At 36.6% G+C, this 18,162-nt stretch overlaps 2 protein-coding genes across 5 annotated transcripts in view; one reads left to right on the forward strand and one right to left on the reverse strand.

Annotated features, from left to right (window-relative positions):
* Positions 1 to 645: 645 nt before the first annotated feature.
* NUDT13 (nudix hydrolase 13) lies at positions 646 to 17,896 on the reverse strand. Of its 4 annotated transcripts, XM_010984171.3 has the most exons (9): positions 17,796 to 17,896; positions 12,575 to 12,666; positions 9,653 to 9,792; positions 7,745 to 7,879; positions 6,802 to 6,908; positions 5,906 to 6,031; positions 5,630 to 5,741; positions 4,744 to 4,898; positions 646 to 1,773 (listed from the first exon to the last, which is right to left on the reverse strand). In XM_010984171.3, the coding sequence occupies exons 2-9, from the start codon at positions 12,655 to 12,657 to the stop codon at positions 1,573 to 1,575; spliced, it is 1,059 nt and encodes a 352-aa protein (XP_010982473.1). In that variant the 5' UTR covers positions 12,658 to 12,666; positions 17,796 to 17,896; the 3' UTR covers positions 646 to 1,572. The 4 variants fall into 4 exon arrangements, with proteins under 4 accessions (XP_010982473.1, XP_064344139.1, XP_031318040.1 ...); XM_010984172.3 differs by lacking the exon at positions 646 to 1,773 and having other exon boundaries at positions 4,796 to 4,929; XM_064488069.1 differs by lacking the exons at positions 9,653 to 9,792; positions 12,575 to 12,666 and having other exon boundaries at positions 6,802 to 7,229; positions 17,796 to 17,883.
* Positions 12,988 to 18,162, forward strand: part of P4HA1 (prolyl 4-hydroxylase subunit alpha 1) — an 88,460-nt gene continuing 83,285 nt past the window's right edge. The window contains exon 1 of the mRNA XM_064488067.1: positions 12,988 to 13,006. The gene's annotated coding sequence lies outside the window, so the exon portion shown is untranslated. The remainder of the gene's footprint in view (positions 13,007 to 18,162) is intronic.

An 18,162-nucleotide genomic window follows, 5' to 3' on the forward strand; every position in this document is an offset into this window, starting at 1 on the left:
TGTGTACACATGTGCTCACAAACACACCCACATAGAGACAGAAAACACTGGGAGACGGTAATACACATGGACCCTGAACTGTTTTCTTCTAACTACAAAATATGAAGAAATATCAGGACCTCTCTTTCAAGAGTGCGTTTCCCTTCTACATGCTGGGTTCAGCCCAGGTAAAGGCAAGCTGCCAATCCAACAGGATAATCAAATTTCATCACATATCCCTCAGCATTTCCTGATGAAGGCAATTTGATTTCCCTAAAGCAATGATGGTTTGCTGGCAATGGTGAGAGCAATGACCTTTTGGGATCAAAAGGAAATTCAGTGCTTTAACCTTTCCAGTTTTAGAAATCTCTTTTACTTAGTCCTTTGGGACTTGGATATTTAAATAATCCCGGGGTCTCTGGCACTTGTGTCTTTAATCATGAATTAGTGCCTAAAAGCACCTGGGATATGACTCTCTTCCCCAGCCATTCCTCTTTTCAAACAGACTTCTAATGGTATTTCTTCTGGTCGTTGCTTTAGTCATTATACAGACTTGGAAACTGGACTTAAATGTTTGTCACATAAATAGAGATTACTTCCTCCCACCCCCAATTCTCACTTTCTACAATTTTCTAACTATGATAAGACGCAAAAATACACCTGAACAAAGGTACAGACATTTATTTCATTCTCTCCAGGTAAGTGCTTGTCCCTTATGACAAGGTATAGAATGGCATGTATAACTGATGAGAAATCCTAAATTTAGTTTATCCCATAAAACTCAAGAAATGGTTCATCTTCACTGATCCCTTCTTTGAAGTTACAGCACTTACTGGGTGTGCAAATGGCATCAACCATTTTACATTTAGGAAAACAGACATGGCAAGGGGTAATCTCTTCCTTGGTTCACAAACTGAGCAAATAACAGCAAAAAAGACTTAACTGTTTTGAGCCCCACTAGGATGCAGTTACCTCAACAGAACATCACTGCATCTGATTTATTACAGAATACCTTGAGGAAGACCTGAACTCCCACTTTCCTCAACCATTAGGATGACTTAAAGAAATATGACCTTTATTTAACTACCGTCTACAAAATAGTTACATGAATTCAAAAGTGTTATGTTGTGCTATTTTAAAAAATTCTATGAGGATTAAAAAGTAACTCAGTCTGTTGAGATTTGCTATATATTTTTTGATACCAACATAAAAGTTTTAACTAAAATTATACCAGGCACATTTTGGCAGTTAGTATAAACCCGGCATTAATAAGTCACATGCCAAAAGATGTTTGCTTCCAAAGCACAGGAGAAAATGAGTGAACAAGAGCCTATATCCAAACTAATGCTTTAGCCTTCCCTTTGATTTTGACAACTGTCATCTTGTCAGTTTTGGCATTTTTGATTGCCTGTGAGTAGGGACTTCTTCATGAACACTGCTGGTAGTGATGTCTCGCTGTAAGCTCTTCACCTGCTCTGCCTTATGAGATTGTCCTGGATATGGCCTTTTGTCACCTCCTCTTTATCAGCTGATATTTGATGTTCCCCTGAGACAGTGAGGAGGTGTTTACCTGATCAGGTGACCCAATCTGAGCTAAACAGGCAGGGTAAAACGGATTGGTTTTTCCACCCACTCCTTAATCAGTTGGTGGGCAATAGCGAACTTTGGGGGCAACCAGAATGGGAAAGCCCCATTCTGTTGCTGAGTGTATGGGTTGTTTCTCCTCAGGGCTATGGCCACCTCATCGTGCCTGAACCAGGCAGCTGCTTCTAGTTCTCTCAAGTTCAACCGGATCTGAAAGACATAAGGAAAAATAGGATATAAGGTTAGGAGCTACAAAACTTAGAATACTATGGCCAAAGATGAGAAAATGGTTCTAGAACTGAGCAGTCTTAGAAGGTAATATCTGGGATCTATAGTCTGGGAGATAATCAGTTCTAGATATTGTCCAGAAGCAAAGGAGCCATAATTAAGAGAGTTAGGTGTATTTTTTAAAAAAACAACTTTATTGTGGTATAATTTCTGTACAGTAAACTATACATATTTCAGATATACAATTTGATGAATTTTGATAGATGTATATACACCAATGAAACCACCACCACAATCAAGATAACTAACATTTCCATCACTTCCCAAGAGGTACAAATTTTGAACTCTCAACTTACCCTTCCCACCCCTTTTACACCCTGGTAACTGTAAGTTTCTTCTCTATGTCTGTGAGTCTATTTCTGTTTTGTAAATAAGTTCATTTGTGTCTTTTTTTTTTAGATTCCATATATGAGTGATATCATATGGTTTTTTTCTTTCTCTTTCTTGGCTTACTTCACTTAGAATGACAATCTCCAGGTCCATCCATGTTGCTGCAAATGGTATTGTTTTATTCTTTTCTATGGCTGAGTAGTATTCCATTGTGTATATATACCACAATTTCTTTGTCCAGTCATCTGCTGATGGATATAGGTTGTTTCCATGTCTTGGCTATTGTAAATAGTGCTGCTGTGAACATTGGGGTGCATGTGTCCTTTCAGATTATATTTTTCTCCAGAAATATGCCCAGGAGTGGGATTGCTGGATCATATGGTAAGTCTATTTTTAGTTTTTTTAAGGAACCTCCATACCGTCCTCCATAGCAGCTGCACCAATTTACATTCCACCAATAGTGTAGGAGGGTTTCTTTTTCTCCTCTGCAGCAATTAGGTTTGTTTGATTAGCATTTCATTTACTGAGGCTTGCTTTATGGGCCAGCATGTGATCGATTCTGGAGAATGTTCCATGTGCACTTGAGAAGAATATGTATTCTGCTGCTTTCAGACATAATGCTGTATAAATCTCAATTAAGTCCATCTAGTCCAAAGTGTCATTTAGGGCCTATATATCCTAATTGGTTTTCTGTCTGGATGATCTGTCCATTGATGTAAATGGGGTGTTAAGGTCCCCACTATTATTGTGTTATTGTCAATTTCTCCTTTTATGTTTGTTAACAGTTGCCTTATATACTGAGGTGCTCCTATGTTGGGTTCATATATATTTACAGTTGTTATATCTTCTTGGATTGATCCCTTGAGCATTATGTAGTATTCTTCTTTGTCTCTTTTAACAGTCTTTATTTTAAAATCTAAATAAAGATTTTGTCTGATAGAAGTTTGCTACTCCAGCTTTCTTTTGGTTTCCATTTGCATGAAATACCTTTTTCCATCCCTTGCTTTCAGCCTGCATGTGTCTCTAGCTCTGAAGTGTGTCTCTTATAGACAGCATATATATGGATCTTGTTTTTGTATCCATTCAGCTAGTCTGTGTCTTTTGGTTGGAGCATTTAATCCATTTACATTTCAAGTAATTATTGGTATGTATGTTTTTATTGCCATTTTGTTAATTGTTTTGGGGTTTGTTTTTGTAGGTCTTTTATTCTCTTTCTTCGTTTTGTTCTCTTCTCTTGTGGTTTGATGATTGTAGAGTTACATTGGTTTGTGGTTATCATGAAGTTTTGGTATAGAAGTCTATATGTATACATGATTGTTTTAAGTTGCTGGTTTCTTATTTTCAAATGCATTTTAGATACCCTGCATTTGTACCCTCCTCCCCCTTACTTTTCTTTTCTCTCTCTTTTTTTTTCCCTGTTACTTTTCTTATTCTAGTTGTGGCTTTTTTTTTTTTTTTTTTTACCTAGAGAAGTTCCTTTAACATTTGTTGTAAAGCTGGTTTGGTAGTGCTGAATTCTTTTGGCTTTTGTTTATCTGTAAAGCTTTTGATTTCCCCATCAAATCTGAACAAGAGCCTTGCTGGATAGAGTATTCTTGGTTGTAAGTGGTACTTTTTTAATATTAAAAAAATATATTTAAAAAATCCTGGAAGCTCAAATACTAAAATATTAAGATTGATTAACATTGAAGGGTAAGTTGTGAATAATGCTTATTTCTCTTTGCACCTATATTGATTATATAACTTTCCATTAAAAAAACACGAATATTTCTCTTCTTTAAAGGACAAGGGTTAATTAATGATCATTGAAAGCATAGTATCTTCCTTGCAAGAAGCAAAGTAATGCAAACTGCATCCACAGAAAGTTGAGACAGATTAGATATTAGTCATTGTAAAGAAACCAAAGCACACAATAGACAGACTTCGGCAGATAGGGACCAAAGGCCATCTGTCAGGGATGCTACAGAAAAGCAAGGTGAGGTTGGATAAGACAACATTTAAGTCCCTTTCAACCAGAAGTTCCTATAATTTTATATTATTAGTTCCCAACATCTTGACTGACTTGAGCAATATGATCAATCATTAAATTTTATATGTTTATTGTGTATTCTATGTAAGATGCTCTGTTTTTCTGTTTTGTTTTGGTTTTGGTTTTTTGGGGGGTGGAGGGGGAGGCAATTAGGTTTGTTCATTTGTTTATTTATTTATTGGAGGTACTGGGGATTGAACCCAGGACCTTGTGCATGCTGAGCACTCACTTTACCGCTGAGCTATACCCTCCCTACTAAGATGCTCTGTTAATTTCCTAATGATGAAAGATTTTTTTTTTTATGATGGAGATAGATATACAAGAATGGTGACCATGTTGGCACTCCCAATTTTCATGGTGATTATTTGTTTTCTTTACAAGATTGCAAATTCCTTAAGAGTGTACATCATATCTTACACATCTTTGTATAATCTAGACAATGCTGGACTAGACTGGTGCTTAGTAAGTACCTACAGACCAGCAAAGGATGGATGAGGCAAAGGGTATATCGTAAGGGAAGCATCAGAACTTACCTCTGTCTGCCCTGGTTTCACCGTTGCATGACAAGCAATCATGAGTGAGCTATTAGGAAAGGGCCAGTGCTGGGATGCAGAGTAGTGCAGCCTTTCCACCTCCAATCCCACCTCTTCTGCAACTTCTCGCCGGACAGTCTCTTCCAGACTTTCACCTACAAGCACTCAGATTAATTCAGGACAGCCCTGTAGCAGGAAGGGTGATACAGATGCCCATTTGTGAAAGGAGCGCAAAGCTGCCTCCAAAGTTTCAGTGAAATACTCTTGGGAGAGCCCTAAATCTCTGAGTTTCTAAAACACTAGGAATCAAGTCTGGAATACTTGAACCTACTAGGTTAGTTATGCAAAATAAGAGTGGGAGAGGCTGCTGCTGCCCTCAGCTTTTTAATTAAATTTGAATGCCACATTTCACCATTTGCAAATTTTACCCCAATAGACTGAGGGGAAAAAACCCTAAAAATAAATATTAAATTCTACTTAACATTAATATAATACTAATATGCATATTATATATTGATAACATTAATGTTATTAATATGCATGCTGAAATATTGAGGAGTAAGTGTACTAATGTCTGCAATCTATGCATCAAAAAATAAGATGGATTGATGGGTGGATAGAGGAATGGGTAGACAGATATGTGTAAAGTACAGTAATTATGGAATTTAGGTGGTGAGTATGAGTGTTTACTATTTAAGTCTTCCAATTATGCTTATGTTTGAAAATTTGCCTATAAAATACTGGAAAATTGTAATGCCAGACATTTTCTCTATAATAAGGAAGAATATGCTTGAGACTCCAAGCACTATTGCAAAAAGACAAATACATACTGTTGGTAAGCTTTTGTGTCCTTAAATGTCATCTGTACATACCCTAAATTCCTTACCTATATCACAAAAACCTGCCAAGGCAGAATACATTCCCTTGGGAAAGAAACTTTGGCGGGCAAGCAGGCATCGAGTTCCATCTGACACCAGAGTGATCACCACAGGAGCCATCTGGGAAAAGGGGATGGAAACTTAGACACTAAGGCTTTGGGACCTGTTAATGAGATAAAGGAATAAATAACTAAGGAAAGCCTTTTAGTTGTACAGGCTTCCATCCCCAGGGCAGAGTAGTGCACAACCTTCTTGGATTACTGTCCTTTTAAAAAAGCACTTACCTGTGGATAATAGATGATCTGATTGGAAGAGCACACACGCTTGCTGCCAGCCATGTTCTTCTTGGTGGGCTGCCCACTTCTGCTGCAGAACTGATGAGTGTCATGCCAGCGGAGAAGAGCTTGAGCCTGGGAATACGACGATGGACTTGATTTCATTTGGAGAGGGTGTGGGGCTCACCAATAACAGTGCTGGGCCTCCTATTTAAGCAACTCAAAGGGATATGCCAATTTCTTTCCAGCTCACCTACTTTAAATGATTATTAACTATTTAAGCTTTAAAATAAGGAAACTATCTGAACATAGTCGTCTAGTATTTGAAGAATAAATTTTTAAAAAGCATATTTTAAATGTATTATGAATCATTTTAAAAATACATAATATATCAAGTATTATAATCATCCATGTACTTATGACCCAGTTTAAAAAGAAAACATTTCCAATGTAATTAAACACCCCAACATGTACTCCTCCCCAATAAAGTTGGAATTTTTTGGCAAATAAAAAAATGTTTAGAGCTACCTCTTTAAATGGACAATCAAAAGCACTTTAGCAAGTGAAATCTAAAGCTGGAGGACAAGTCATTAAAACTACATAAAATAACTTCTCATGATACATATGTCACGCTGTGGTCATTCAAAATGTTTATGAGGCTGATAGATCATATTGCTGTGGATCTTCATGCCCTTAGGAGAAAATGATACTGAGGACCTTAGGAGAACAATGGTCCTGCCAAAAACAGGATAAAAGAAGGAAGAAGCCGTAATCTCTCCCTACTGCACATTGTCTTTCTGCCAGCGTTTGTAGGAAGGACTATGATCTGCCAAAGGAGAAATCAAATGTTGCCCATATACACTATTTTACTAAATTTCCTACCGAATGGAGAAATCAAAAGGTACCGTGGATAACAAGGAGGCATCCTTCACATTCAGCTGATAGAGAGCCTTCCTCAGCTCAGTGAAAGACCCTGTGAGCTCTTTCTCCACTTCAGGTTTCTGCAAGGAAGCTGAAAAATTGGAGAAGAGAACGAAATGAAACAAATGTCAGACTTTGCCTCGGGGACCCTCTCAAGTATATCCTGTTAGAACAGTGTTTCCCAAGCTCACCTAATAAGACTCAACTAGGGAGAATAAAAAATTTACAGGTTCTCAAGCCCCTACCTGGAAATTCTGAGTAGGAGATGAGTGAGGCCCAGAAATCTTTATTTTTTTTAAACAAGCACCAGGAGATTCTTATATTCAGGCAAATTTGGGAAACATTAGTGCACAGTGTTTCTCAAGATCCTCTTCAGGGCAGTAAGAACATTTGCACTAGCCACACACTATCCCTGGAAAAAAGATGAAATGGGACCTCAAAGCTCCCATCTGAACCTCATTCCAGCATCATTACATTTACACCTAGACCCTGAAAGAGAGAAGGAAAGCCTGAGAGAAGTCATGAGCCTATAGCAAACCGGTTCCCAAATGCAGGTCTGAAGACCCAGAGCTACTGCAAGGTAACGTGTTTATTCACCTGCATTGATAAGAGAAATAAGAATAATGTCATGAATTTTAAAACATTTCTTATAAAATATTTAAGACATAGAAAATGTATCAAGGTACAGAGAATAATACAATAAACATCTCTGTACCCACCACACAGCTGGGAAAGAAAGCATGAAAATATCTTTATTTTTTTGTGAGTGATGATGATAGTAGATGATAGTATTTTGCTATGTCATAACTTTTTAAAAAATTGAAATTGTTTTCGTATGCTTAAAATGTTCTTTGAAATTTTACTCTTATGTGGCATCCCAAAGTCTAAGAACACCGGGAAGTACCCATTAGGGAAAAAGTTATGTACCATTTATGGAAGAGGAGCTATTTAGACCTAGATCCAGAGCAAACCATGCTTCTTGCTGTTCGGAGCATCCAATCAGCACGGAATCTTCTATTCTTTGACTATCCTGTCCAAACTTACCCAGAAGCCTTTCCAACTCTAAGAAACACAAAAGGGAAGAAAACAAGGGTTTTAATTAAACCACTAGAGCCATAGACTTACAGGAAACCATCTACTTCAACTTGAAGTAGGTACACCTGGATGCCAGTCACTGCCCTGCAGCTAATTAGCTATGTAATCTTGGTCTAATCACTTAACCTCCCCAGGCCTCTGTTTTCTCATCAGCAATCTGAAGTTTAGACTACAAAATTCTTTCTGTATAACACTGTATTACTCTACGATTGTATCATAAAAGGAGCATGTCCCTTAGTTTTAAAGATACAGGAAAGTAGATTTTTTAAAAATTTCTTCTGTATAGCATGGAAAATTATGTTCTATATCTTGTAATAAACTTTAATAAAAAATATAAAAACAAATTATGTATGTGTATGCACAACTGGGATATTGTGCTGTACACCAGAAATTGACACATTGTAATTGACTGCACTTCAATTTAAAAAAGGTGGGGGGATCATACCAAGTGCCAAGAAAAAAAGATCCATGATAGTTAACTTATTATGGCACTGAAAAAAAAAAATGTGTCATGCTTAAAATGGTAGAGAGACCAGATCAGCTCTGTACTTTAGTCTCTAGATTATGCTGCTTCTGTGGGCCAAGGTAGACTATTCATCTGAGATCCCGGTCTGTATAAGACAAGTGCTGTATAGGGAGAAAACCTGTCCTCCCATGCATGAAGGACTCGTATTTATTTGTCCATAATACAACATTACATTGCTAATCTGTAAATAATGTTTAGTACCTTCTGATAAGCATCCCCATATACTTCTGCCCTGCTAGAAACTACCTAAGTATTCATCTGACCCACAGAGGAATTTCCCTAGCACTGTATTTAGAAGTCAGTGTATAGTGACATCACATAAAACTGAAAGTTAGCATTTTTTTCACCATTTTTTAACTTAGTTATGTATTTATTTTACAATATCATATTTTTAAAATTGAAGTATAGTTGATGTACAATATTATATGTTACAGGTATACAATATAGTGTTTCACAAATTTTTAAAGGTTATACTCCATTTATAGTTATTATAAAATATTTGCTGTATTCCCCATGTTGTACAATACATCCTTGTCGCTTATGTTATACCTGATGGTTTGTACCTCTTAATCCTCCACCTCCATCTTGCCCCTCCCCCTTCCCTCTCCCCACTGGTAACCACTAGCATCTTGAAAGCCAAATCCCAGTGGCTTAGATATCTCTAGTTATATACCCTAAGAGAGTTCTCAAAACCAATTAATTTTAGCTCACATTTAGTTTTGACCCTTCTAGGAGAAATCAAGTCATGAGGCAAAGCTTAAACAGTGTAACAGTGAGCAACGCCATGGAGGCTGGAAATCACTGGTCCATGACAGGGGTTAGCAAAACATTTTAAGTTTTGTGAGCCATATGGTCTGTGTCACAACTCCCAACTCTCTCTTCTGCCATTTTAGTGCAAAAGCAGTCAGAGACAACATGTAAATGAATGAGTATGTCTGTGTTGCAACAAAAATTTATTTACAAAACAGGCACAGGTTCCAATTTGGACAGCAGTTTTGCTGACCCTTGGTTTAAGGCAGTAGTGGTTCATACCCGTACCAAATAATAGAATAAAACTGGGTGATTCAGGTTTATACACTAAATAATTAATTGGCAGAAGCAGTTTGAAAAATCTGGACTCTGAAGTCAGAGGATTCTTCTCAGGGATTCAATATGGACGAGTTCTGCTTAGTGGCCACAGGCTGGTCTACTCTACTGGTCCAGTTTAGGCTTACCAAATAGGCTGTGCTGGGGGGCCAGGTATTGATGTCCTGATTTCTGAAGCAAAGGAGCCAGGTTATGGAAGAGATAAAATGCTCCTGTCTGCTGGGCTTTTTTACATGCATCATCATCTTCCTTCAGCTCAAATAAATACCTATATTGTGGAAGTAATCAGAGCATTACAAAACCACACCTAGTTACTTGTGAAGCATTCGTCTTTGAGAATTCTGTTCCTGCAATTCTCTCCACCACAGTTATTCCCTTTTATTTATTTACATCCTAAATTGCTTTAAAAAAGGATTTGGGGTAGCTACAGGGAGTCATTCCATCCTTTGCCCATATAAACTTCTGTGGTTGCACTTACCTGGTATTATTTGTTAATCTGTCTGTCTCATAGTCTGAAAGACTATGATCTCTGTAAGGGCAGAGTATTCCTTAGTTCTATATTGCCAGTAATTAGCATATGGAATGGCTCAATTCAATAAATATTTACTGAATTGAACCTCAAGTTACTTTGCCAATATTATTGTTATGAGGCAAGAATTTACATGCGAGTGAAAGGAAAACCTGTACATTGATAAAGCATCAACCACAGAGTACCTAGCAGATGGGAGCCGACCTTATTACTGCAGACAGAGCAAGCAGTATACCTTCAGGAACTCTCATTCAGTCTAGGGATGATAAAGAGCAAACTTTATCTTTAATGCACTCTTGTTTCAACCATCTAGTCCTCCAAGTGGATGACATTAGCTCCTTAAGTCTACTGAAGGGACCACTGATGAGAGGGAAGCCATACTTGACCTACACTCACTTAATAAGTGTAATAATGTCACTAGCCAAAATTAAAATGTGGAAAAAGAGAACATCCTATAATTAGTTTCTCTAAAAATATATATAAAAAAGGAATGGAGCAAGTTCTGGGCTTTTCCAGTACCTTCGTTAAGGATGGCTCCTTTCAAGAGCTTGGGAATCAGGGCAGGGTCTGCACGATTCAGGGAGGACTGAAAGTGGAGTCTCCTTCTGGGGCCTTAGGGATAACAGTTTTTGACTGTTGAAAGCCCTGAAACAGATTCTCAGGTATATGGCATATTTTGTCACTTAAGGGGGAAACACAGTTTACAGATATTTTCTGTAGGATCTGGGAGCTTTTGTAACACCAGTAGAGCTGGCTCCACTTAAAACTACAAAGCAAAAGGATAAATGTGCCCCAGTGGCATCTTTAGGAACCTATTTTTGACTATGATAAAAGAGATTACAATGAGTACTTTATAAACAGAAGACAAAAGAAACCTGAGATTTTAATACTCATGATATTTTTAAACTTATAATGAGTGACTGCAACCTCCTGGGACAAAGACTCAATGTATGTCAAAGGAAGACATGTGCCACTCAGAAGTTACCAAATATAAACAATAGAGCAAACACTGCTGCCTTTGTAAAAGAACAGTAAGAGTGGTACAACTTGTGCTTTGCCCTAATGACCCTAGAAAGCAAAACACTTCAAAAACATCCAGGTTAAGGTCTTAAACCCAGGGCCTCACTGGAACTGGGACTGAGATCCAAAAAGTTCTTGACATTCTTCTTGATCAAAACACTATATTTTGAAATGCATTTTACCCCTTTAGTTATAATAGTATGGAAACCAAAATGCTAAGATTATCAAACTTAAACTGTTTTTCCCTTATTATCAAAGTAAAAAAAAATAGTCATCCTATAGAAATCAGAAAATACAGTTATCAATTTTCTTTAAAAAGAGAAATTATCAAGAGTCCCACCACTGAGATCTGATCACTATTTAGACCTTGGAATTCTCCAAACTATTTATTAATATTATGCATCTATCATATTATAATAAGTATATTTAGAACTGATCTAATTTGTAGCCTTTTTCTTCAACATTAACATTTTTTCACACCATATTCTTTATTAATAGAATTTTTGTGTGATTTTTTAAATTCATTTTCAATATATTTAACCCCTTTAACACTCATTTTTTTAGACTATTCAGTAATTCTGTTACTATTTTCAGAGTCTTGACTTAAGCACTGTAAATAACCTGTGTCCAACAATATATAAAACAAGTATTGCAGTTCTCACTCTTGCTCATGTAGGATTGTATATGTTTATGTGCCTTTACATTTTAGACTGGGCACTTGTGTTTGGCAGAGCTTTCAATGTGGGAAGCCCTGGCTGTGAGTGTATCCCTCCAGAGGGGTTTTACATTTGCTTCTGCAAGGTGCAGAGGTATTAATAAATCTATGAATACTACATGAATTCTTTTCTTAGGGTCGGGGTTTTGGGACCACACCACGTACATGGTGCAAATTTAGACCACAAAACTGTATGAGAGCAGGCTAGTGATTTCAAATTCCCAGATTTCAAATTTACCCAGGCTGAGGACAAAGAAGTCCTTTATCACCTTCCTATACTGGTGTAGATTTTTTTTTCTAGTCTACCTTTCACTGAAGTTTAGTTCTTGGGGGTAGAAATGGGGGGTGTGCAGAGATTGGAGTTATCTACCTTATTTTCAGAAAACTTAACTATTATTCAGTATAGTTTTTAATTCCATCATATGGGTGTACCATAATTTAATTTCTCCCTTGCTTTCACTCATCCATTCAACAATATTTCAGTGCCTACTATGTGCCAGATACTAGGGTTTTATGCACTAGGGGAAATGTAGTGAAAAAGATAAAGTTCTTATTTTATAGAATGTTTATTTCAGTATGTCAGACATTTTAGGTATTTTAGATAATATTGGAAATTTAGTTTGTTTTAGAATTTTTCTAATTATAAATAATTTGCAAAGAACATATTTATATGTAAATCTTAGTCATACATCCTTAATCCCCAGTACAGGATTGTGACATAATTATATTTTATAATTTAATGGGCCAAAGACAGAATAATCAGAGCTCAGTTTGGTCAAAACTCACCGTGTCTTAGTGACATAGGTTGACAGTTGTCTATAGCACCAAAAAGATTTTCTTCTGCAAGCAATTCCACAATACAGGGACATTGTCAAGTCCTTAGGAGAATGAGGAGTTAAAAAAAAAAAAAAGATTATGGCATTCAATTTAAAGTAATGAATCACCAAGAGGGTTATACTTCAAGCCAATTAAATAGGATCACTATTTAATATTAAGGAAAGATAAACAGAGTAGAAGTCAGATGATCTGGCTTCTAAATTGCATTTCTACTGCTAACTAACTGTGAGATTTCAACTTTTCAGTACCTAATTCAGTACCTTTCCTAATCTACAGAATTGAACCCTGTTCTGCCTACCTAATAAGTTGTTGTGAGAGTCAGCTAACTATCCACAAAAAAGATGTGCTCCTCCTTCCATATTGTGGAATTCTTGCTGAGAGGTAGGTGCCAAGCTAAGCCTACATTTCTCTCCTCCTTTGGTCCTTTGGTAGGACCAAAACTAGATCTTAACAATAGAATGTAAGTGTAAGTGATAGGTGTCTCTTCTAGGCTGAAGCAGTTAAGAAATGGGTATGCCTTCTCCATCCTCTTTCCCCATCTGCTTGGAAGACTCTGGAATGGCAGAGCCATTAGATGGAGGAGCCTGGATCCTTGAATTCCTACATGGAGAAAAGCCACCCAGCAACCAGGGACTCCCCACCTTGGACTATTTGTGAGTTAGAAATAAGCTTCCACCGTAGTAAGCCACTGGCATTTTGAAGTTTGTTACAGCAGCTAGCATTACCCTAGCAGACCAGGTCTCCAGAGTCATGGAGCCAAGTTTCTCAGAATACATGAAAAGCAAAGTCCCTTTGAAAATGAAGTAAGAACCCTGTAGATAAGGAAAATATAAAATCGCAGGCATTAGGAAAATATTTCAAAAGGCAGCAATGCAAATCTACATGGATCTAAGCTATTTTCTATTTTTTTATATCATTGTGAGAGGGAAAAATTTCTGTATCTTAAGAATCCATTCTGCCGAAGGTGATTCCTTTTAAATTGTATATCAGTCAGCATTTTATTCCCCATGAAAAGTAAAGTTCACATTAGCAATAAAGAAGTCAAAGAAGTCCACTGAAATGAGAAAATCAGTGCAGTTAAATAACCAACCACCCTTTTAACTGTGCCCAAAAGAAGCAAGCTTAACACTGAACCACTGAGAAACATCTAAAGTTTAGGCTTACTTCTGGGTTGCATAATTATGAATCACTGATGACTAATCCTTGGACAGCTTTGGCTACAGTCTATGTCCTAGTCAAGGGCAAAATATATTTAGTAAGCAACATTCAGCGAAGTATTTATTGAGCTTTATGCAAGCTCTCAAGGGACACAAAAATGTACAGGATGGAAATCTTGCCCTTAAGAGACTCTAACAGGAGAGAGAAAACAAATATACATCTTTCACAGAAGGCAGTATGTGATATGTAGGTTACACAGCACTCTAGGAGAGTATTAAAGGTATAATCCCTATTTACTGGAAGAAATGAATTTAAAGGTCAATATTTGTCTCCTATACAATTCTGAGAATGTAAATTGGTACAATATCTTTGGAGGGCAATTTGGGAATATCTATCAAAATGTAAATAAATATCCCTTTCCCCTACCAATTACACTTCTATGAATTTATCCTAGGAAGGAAAGGACATGTACAGGAATGTTAACTGAAAATTATAATGAAATGGAATAATACACAGCTATTAAAAATATAGATAACAGTAGAAAAATATATACGCAGTAACAGAGAAAGATATTCAGATTATTAAGTAAGAAAAGCAAGTAGTGTTTAGTTGGTTTAGCATGATCTAATTAACTTATAAAGAAAAGGAAATATACATATATACACCAATGTAACTACATATGTATTTATTTATATATTTTAAATGACTAGAAGTACACGTACCAAACTTTTTTTTTTAATTGAAGTATAGTTGATTTATAATGTGTTAATTTCTGGTGTTGTGTTAATTTCTAGTGATCCACTTATACATATATATTCATATTCTTTTCCATTATGGTTTATTATAGGATATCAAATACAGTTCCCTGTGATGCACAGTAGGACCTTGTTGTTTATCTATTTTGTTTATAGTAGTTTGTATCTGCTAATCCCAAGCTTCTAATTTATCCCCACCTCCACCCTCTTTCCCCTTTGGTAACCGCAAGTTTGTTTTCTATGTCTGTGAATCTGTCCAAACTGTTGACAAGTGACTAATTTTAAAAAGTAAGATGGAGATAGGGATTGAAAAGGGTACTTGTAATTTTTACTTTTTATGTTTTTGAACTTTAAAACATTTTTTTAGCCATGTGTTCATATTTCTTGTAAATAAGATAGCGAGTAATAAAACAGTAGTTCCCAGGACTAACTGCACTAAGAGGCGTTTTCCAGGCCATTGTTCCAAGTAGCATTTCATCACATTCTCTGAGAGCCTTAGGGAATTTCTTTTGTGAGTTCCTTGAATTCCTTTGGTGAGTCTGTAAGAGCTGTTTGTAGTTATGACTACCGACTAATCTGTGTGGCCCACTGTGCTTCTCTGCCTGATGCTTTGCCTAAATGTAATGCCTACTAAGTTAACCATAGCCAATGTGGATTATCATGGTTGGCTGACTCATAGGCTGGTGGTCACAAAGCTTGTAGAAGACAAAGTTACTAATGAAGCTTTAAAAAAATTGATAATCAAAAGGAAAACCAGACATATATTATTGGTGCAGTCATAAACCTAGTAAAGATTAAGTCTAAAACCTTTTCTAAATGGTCCCTTGTATATTTTTTATGCACATCGTACATAAAAGCAGTATAGACTACTTAAAAGTTAAAGAAGAGAAAATGATTTCCTTAAAATTCAGCTTTAACTGTATTTTCCTCTTTCAAATAGATTGTTTAAATTATCAAAACTATAACAATATTACAGGACATCTAGAAAACGGAACTGTGAGAGCACCCATAATATTACCACATTAATATAATTTACATATTGGTCCTTTGCACACACGCACTTTACATATTTATAATCAGTGAACATTTTTTTCAACTTGCTTTCAGGAAACATGTCATAGGCAGTTTCCCATGTTTTTGTATAAACTTTATTTATTTTTATGGCTGCATAATATTACCTCAAGTGACTCCCTTCCTTATTTTGCTAAGTATTCCTCTAATTTTAGACATTTAGATGGCTCTGATTTTAAATCACCAGAAATAAATACAACTGCATACCTCTGTGCTGCTGTTTTCAGGTTACCTCTGTAAGTTCCCCGACATAGAATTATTGGGACAAAATTTGTTTTATAATCGTATGGCTTTCTATACATTGCTACATTTATAAAGGTTGATGGCATTTAATTAAAAAATGGAATTTTCATATTTTTTTATCACTGTTAAGACTCGAAGTGTTTTCAGATTTACTAGTTCTAGCTCCCCTTTTGTAAATTGTCTGTATGATGTCCTGTGCTCATTTACTTATTGTGGTTTTACTCTACTTTTGACCATTCTACTTTTAAAAATACTGTAGTACATTTACAGCATAGTCCATAATGTGATCACCGAAACCCACTGTAGGAACCATTGTTATATGTATTGCTTTTCTCTGCGAAGCTGTCATTCAGACTGAACCTCAGCACAAAAAAAGAGGCTCTTTTAACAGTCAAGAGGATATATGAGATACTTTAAGGATGAAAATATAATTTCTTATGGCCCTATATTATTTAGAAGTCTAATGCAGGGAAAATTCATTACTGTTTTTCTGAGATGGTTTGTGATTTTCACCTTTAGGGGTGTTCAGTGTGAGGTATTATTCAAAATTTATTGACCCAAGGGCTCAGATTTGGTAAAGATACTACATAGGAAACTCATATCCAGCTGCCCAAATTCCTCATTAGGAACAGAATGGTTGTTTTTGTTTGAAGTGGCAACCATTACTGTATTTTATGCCCAATGGCACACTGGGGATAAAAATGCACTATTCACAAAATTAGTTTTGGAAGAAAATATTAGCACCATTATTTTACTTTAGATGACAAGCTCAGGTCTGCCTTCTGTTTTGTTTACAGTGCAAATACATGTCTCCTCCAAAGCAAGAAAGGGACAGGGAAATAAGCACTGGAGAGACTCAAACTGGAGAGATTCCTGGATCTCCCACTGACTGAATTTGTGACCTGGGGCTGTCACCTAACTTGTCAGGGAGTTTGGTTTCTGTCACTTCTCACAGGGGAAGGAAGGAGAGAAAAGAGACCTAACGTATGTTACAACCCTGTCAGGTTTTGAAACACGTAATTCTAAGCTCTGCTAGACTGTAAAATTCTTAAGGGTTGGGGTTGCATCTTCCCTGTCTACAGCATCTAGCACAGTCCCCATCACCTTGTAAAACACAACGTATATAAATGAATGAATGAATTTATCCCGTAGTACAAGACAGGAAGATAAAGCTTTGAGAGGTTAACTAAACAGAGCAACAGATTCAAACTCATGGCTGTCTGGCTCCAAAGCTCATGTTTTGATGAGAAATACATGGGAAAGCATCTTCCAACATTCATGTACTATTTAAGTTTTTAAAAAGTACAAAGACTGATAGAGATGAAAGGTAATATTATTTTGACCAAAAACTATTAAATGATAAGGCAAGGCCCTTAAGATTAACAATGTTTCTAAACCCCCTGTAATAAATGATTCAGACATGTTTCTCATCCTGTTCATCTTAAAACAAGAAAGATTAATTTATAAAAAGCACTATAGCATGACAAAAAAAAAAAATCCATCTCGAATCTCTGTGGTTACTTCTCCCAAGAGGAGGCCAGGTTTGGCAGTATCTGAGAGAGTCCTTTTCAGCGGGTCTGACTTTTCATGACTGTGGACCTCAGTGGAATGCGAAATATGCGAAACTCAGGAGCCACTGGGAAACAGATTTCAAAGTCTCACTAACCAGCTTTATGGTTTGCTTTCTAAAAAATAATTTTTCTCCCCTAATTCAAACTGATTCAGGTACAATGCAGAGAAGTTAACAAATTCTGTTTTTAAATAACTCTCGAAAAATGTATCAGAAAATAACGACAGCTACACAAGTTATGATGCAAAGGTGATCATTGTCCCTGCAATAAGGAAGAGAGTCTGACAGAGGGATTTTTTCAAGTTCTGATTAGGTTTCCCCATAAAATCCTTGCACTTAGAACCTGGGTAGGTTTCTCTTCCTCTTTACTTACTCTGAAATCTGTTGTGGGTGCCTTCCTAGCCCTTGAGAATCAGCAGAAATGTTCCAAATGTTCTTAGGATGTTGGACTCCCCTTCCTGCATAATTGCTGCCTCTGACACACTTCCCTACTAGGGATGCAATCTGGGAAATGTAGTTCAATCCTCATGCCTGCTGCTGAGCTCACCAAAGTTAACCATGATTGTCAAAAGCATGCTTCTGCCACACTTCCCAGAATCCTCCTAGAGATGCATTCTGGGAATTGTAGTTCAATCCCCAGGCACGCTGCTGTGCCCTCAACTACAAATTAACCATGGTTGTTGTCAAAAGCATGATCTTCTAAGATCTAAACCCATTACCAGAATTTCTGCAGTAGTTCT

Source organism: Camelus dromedarius, chromosome 8, assembly GCF_036321535.1.
Source record: "Camelus dromedarius isolate mCamDro1 chromosome 8, mCamDro1.pat, whole genome shotgun sequence".
NCBI lineage: Eukaryota > Metazoa > Chordata > Mammalia > Artiodactyla > Camelidae > Camelus > Camelus dromedarius.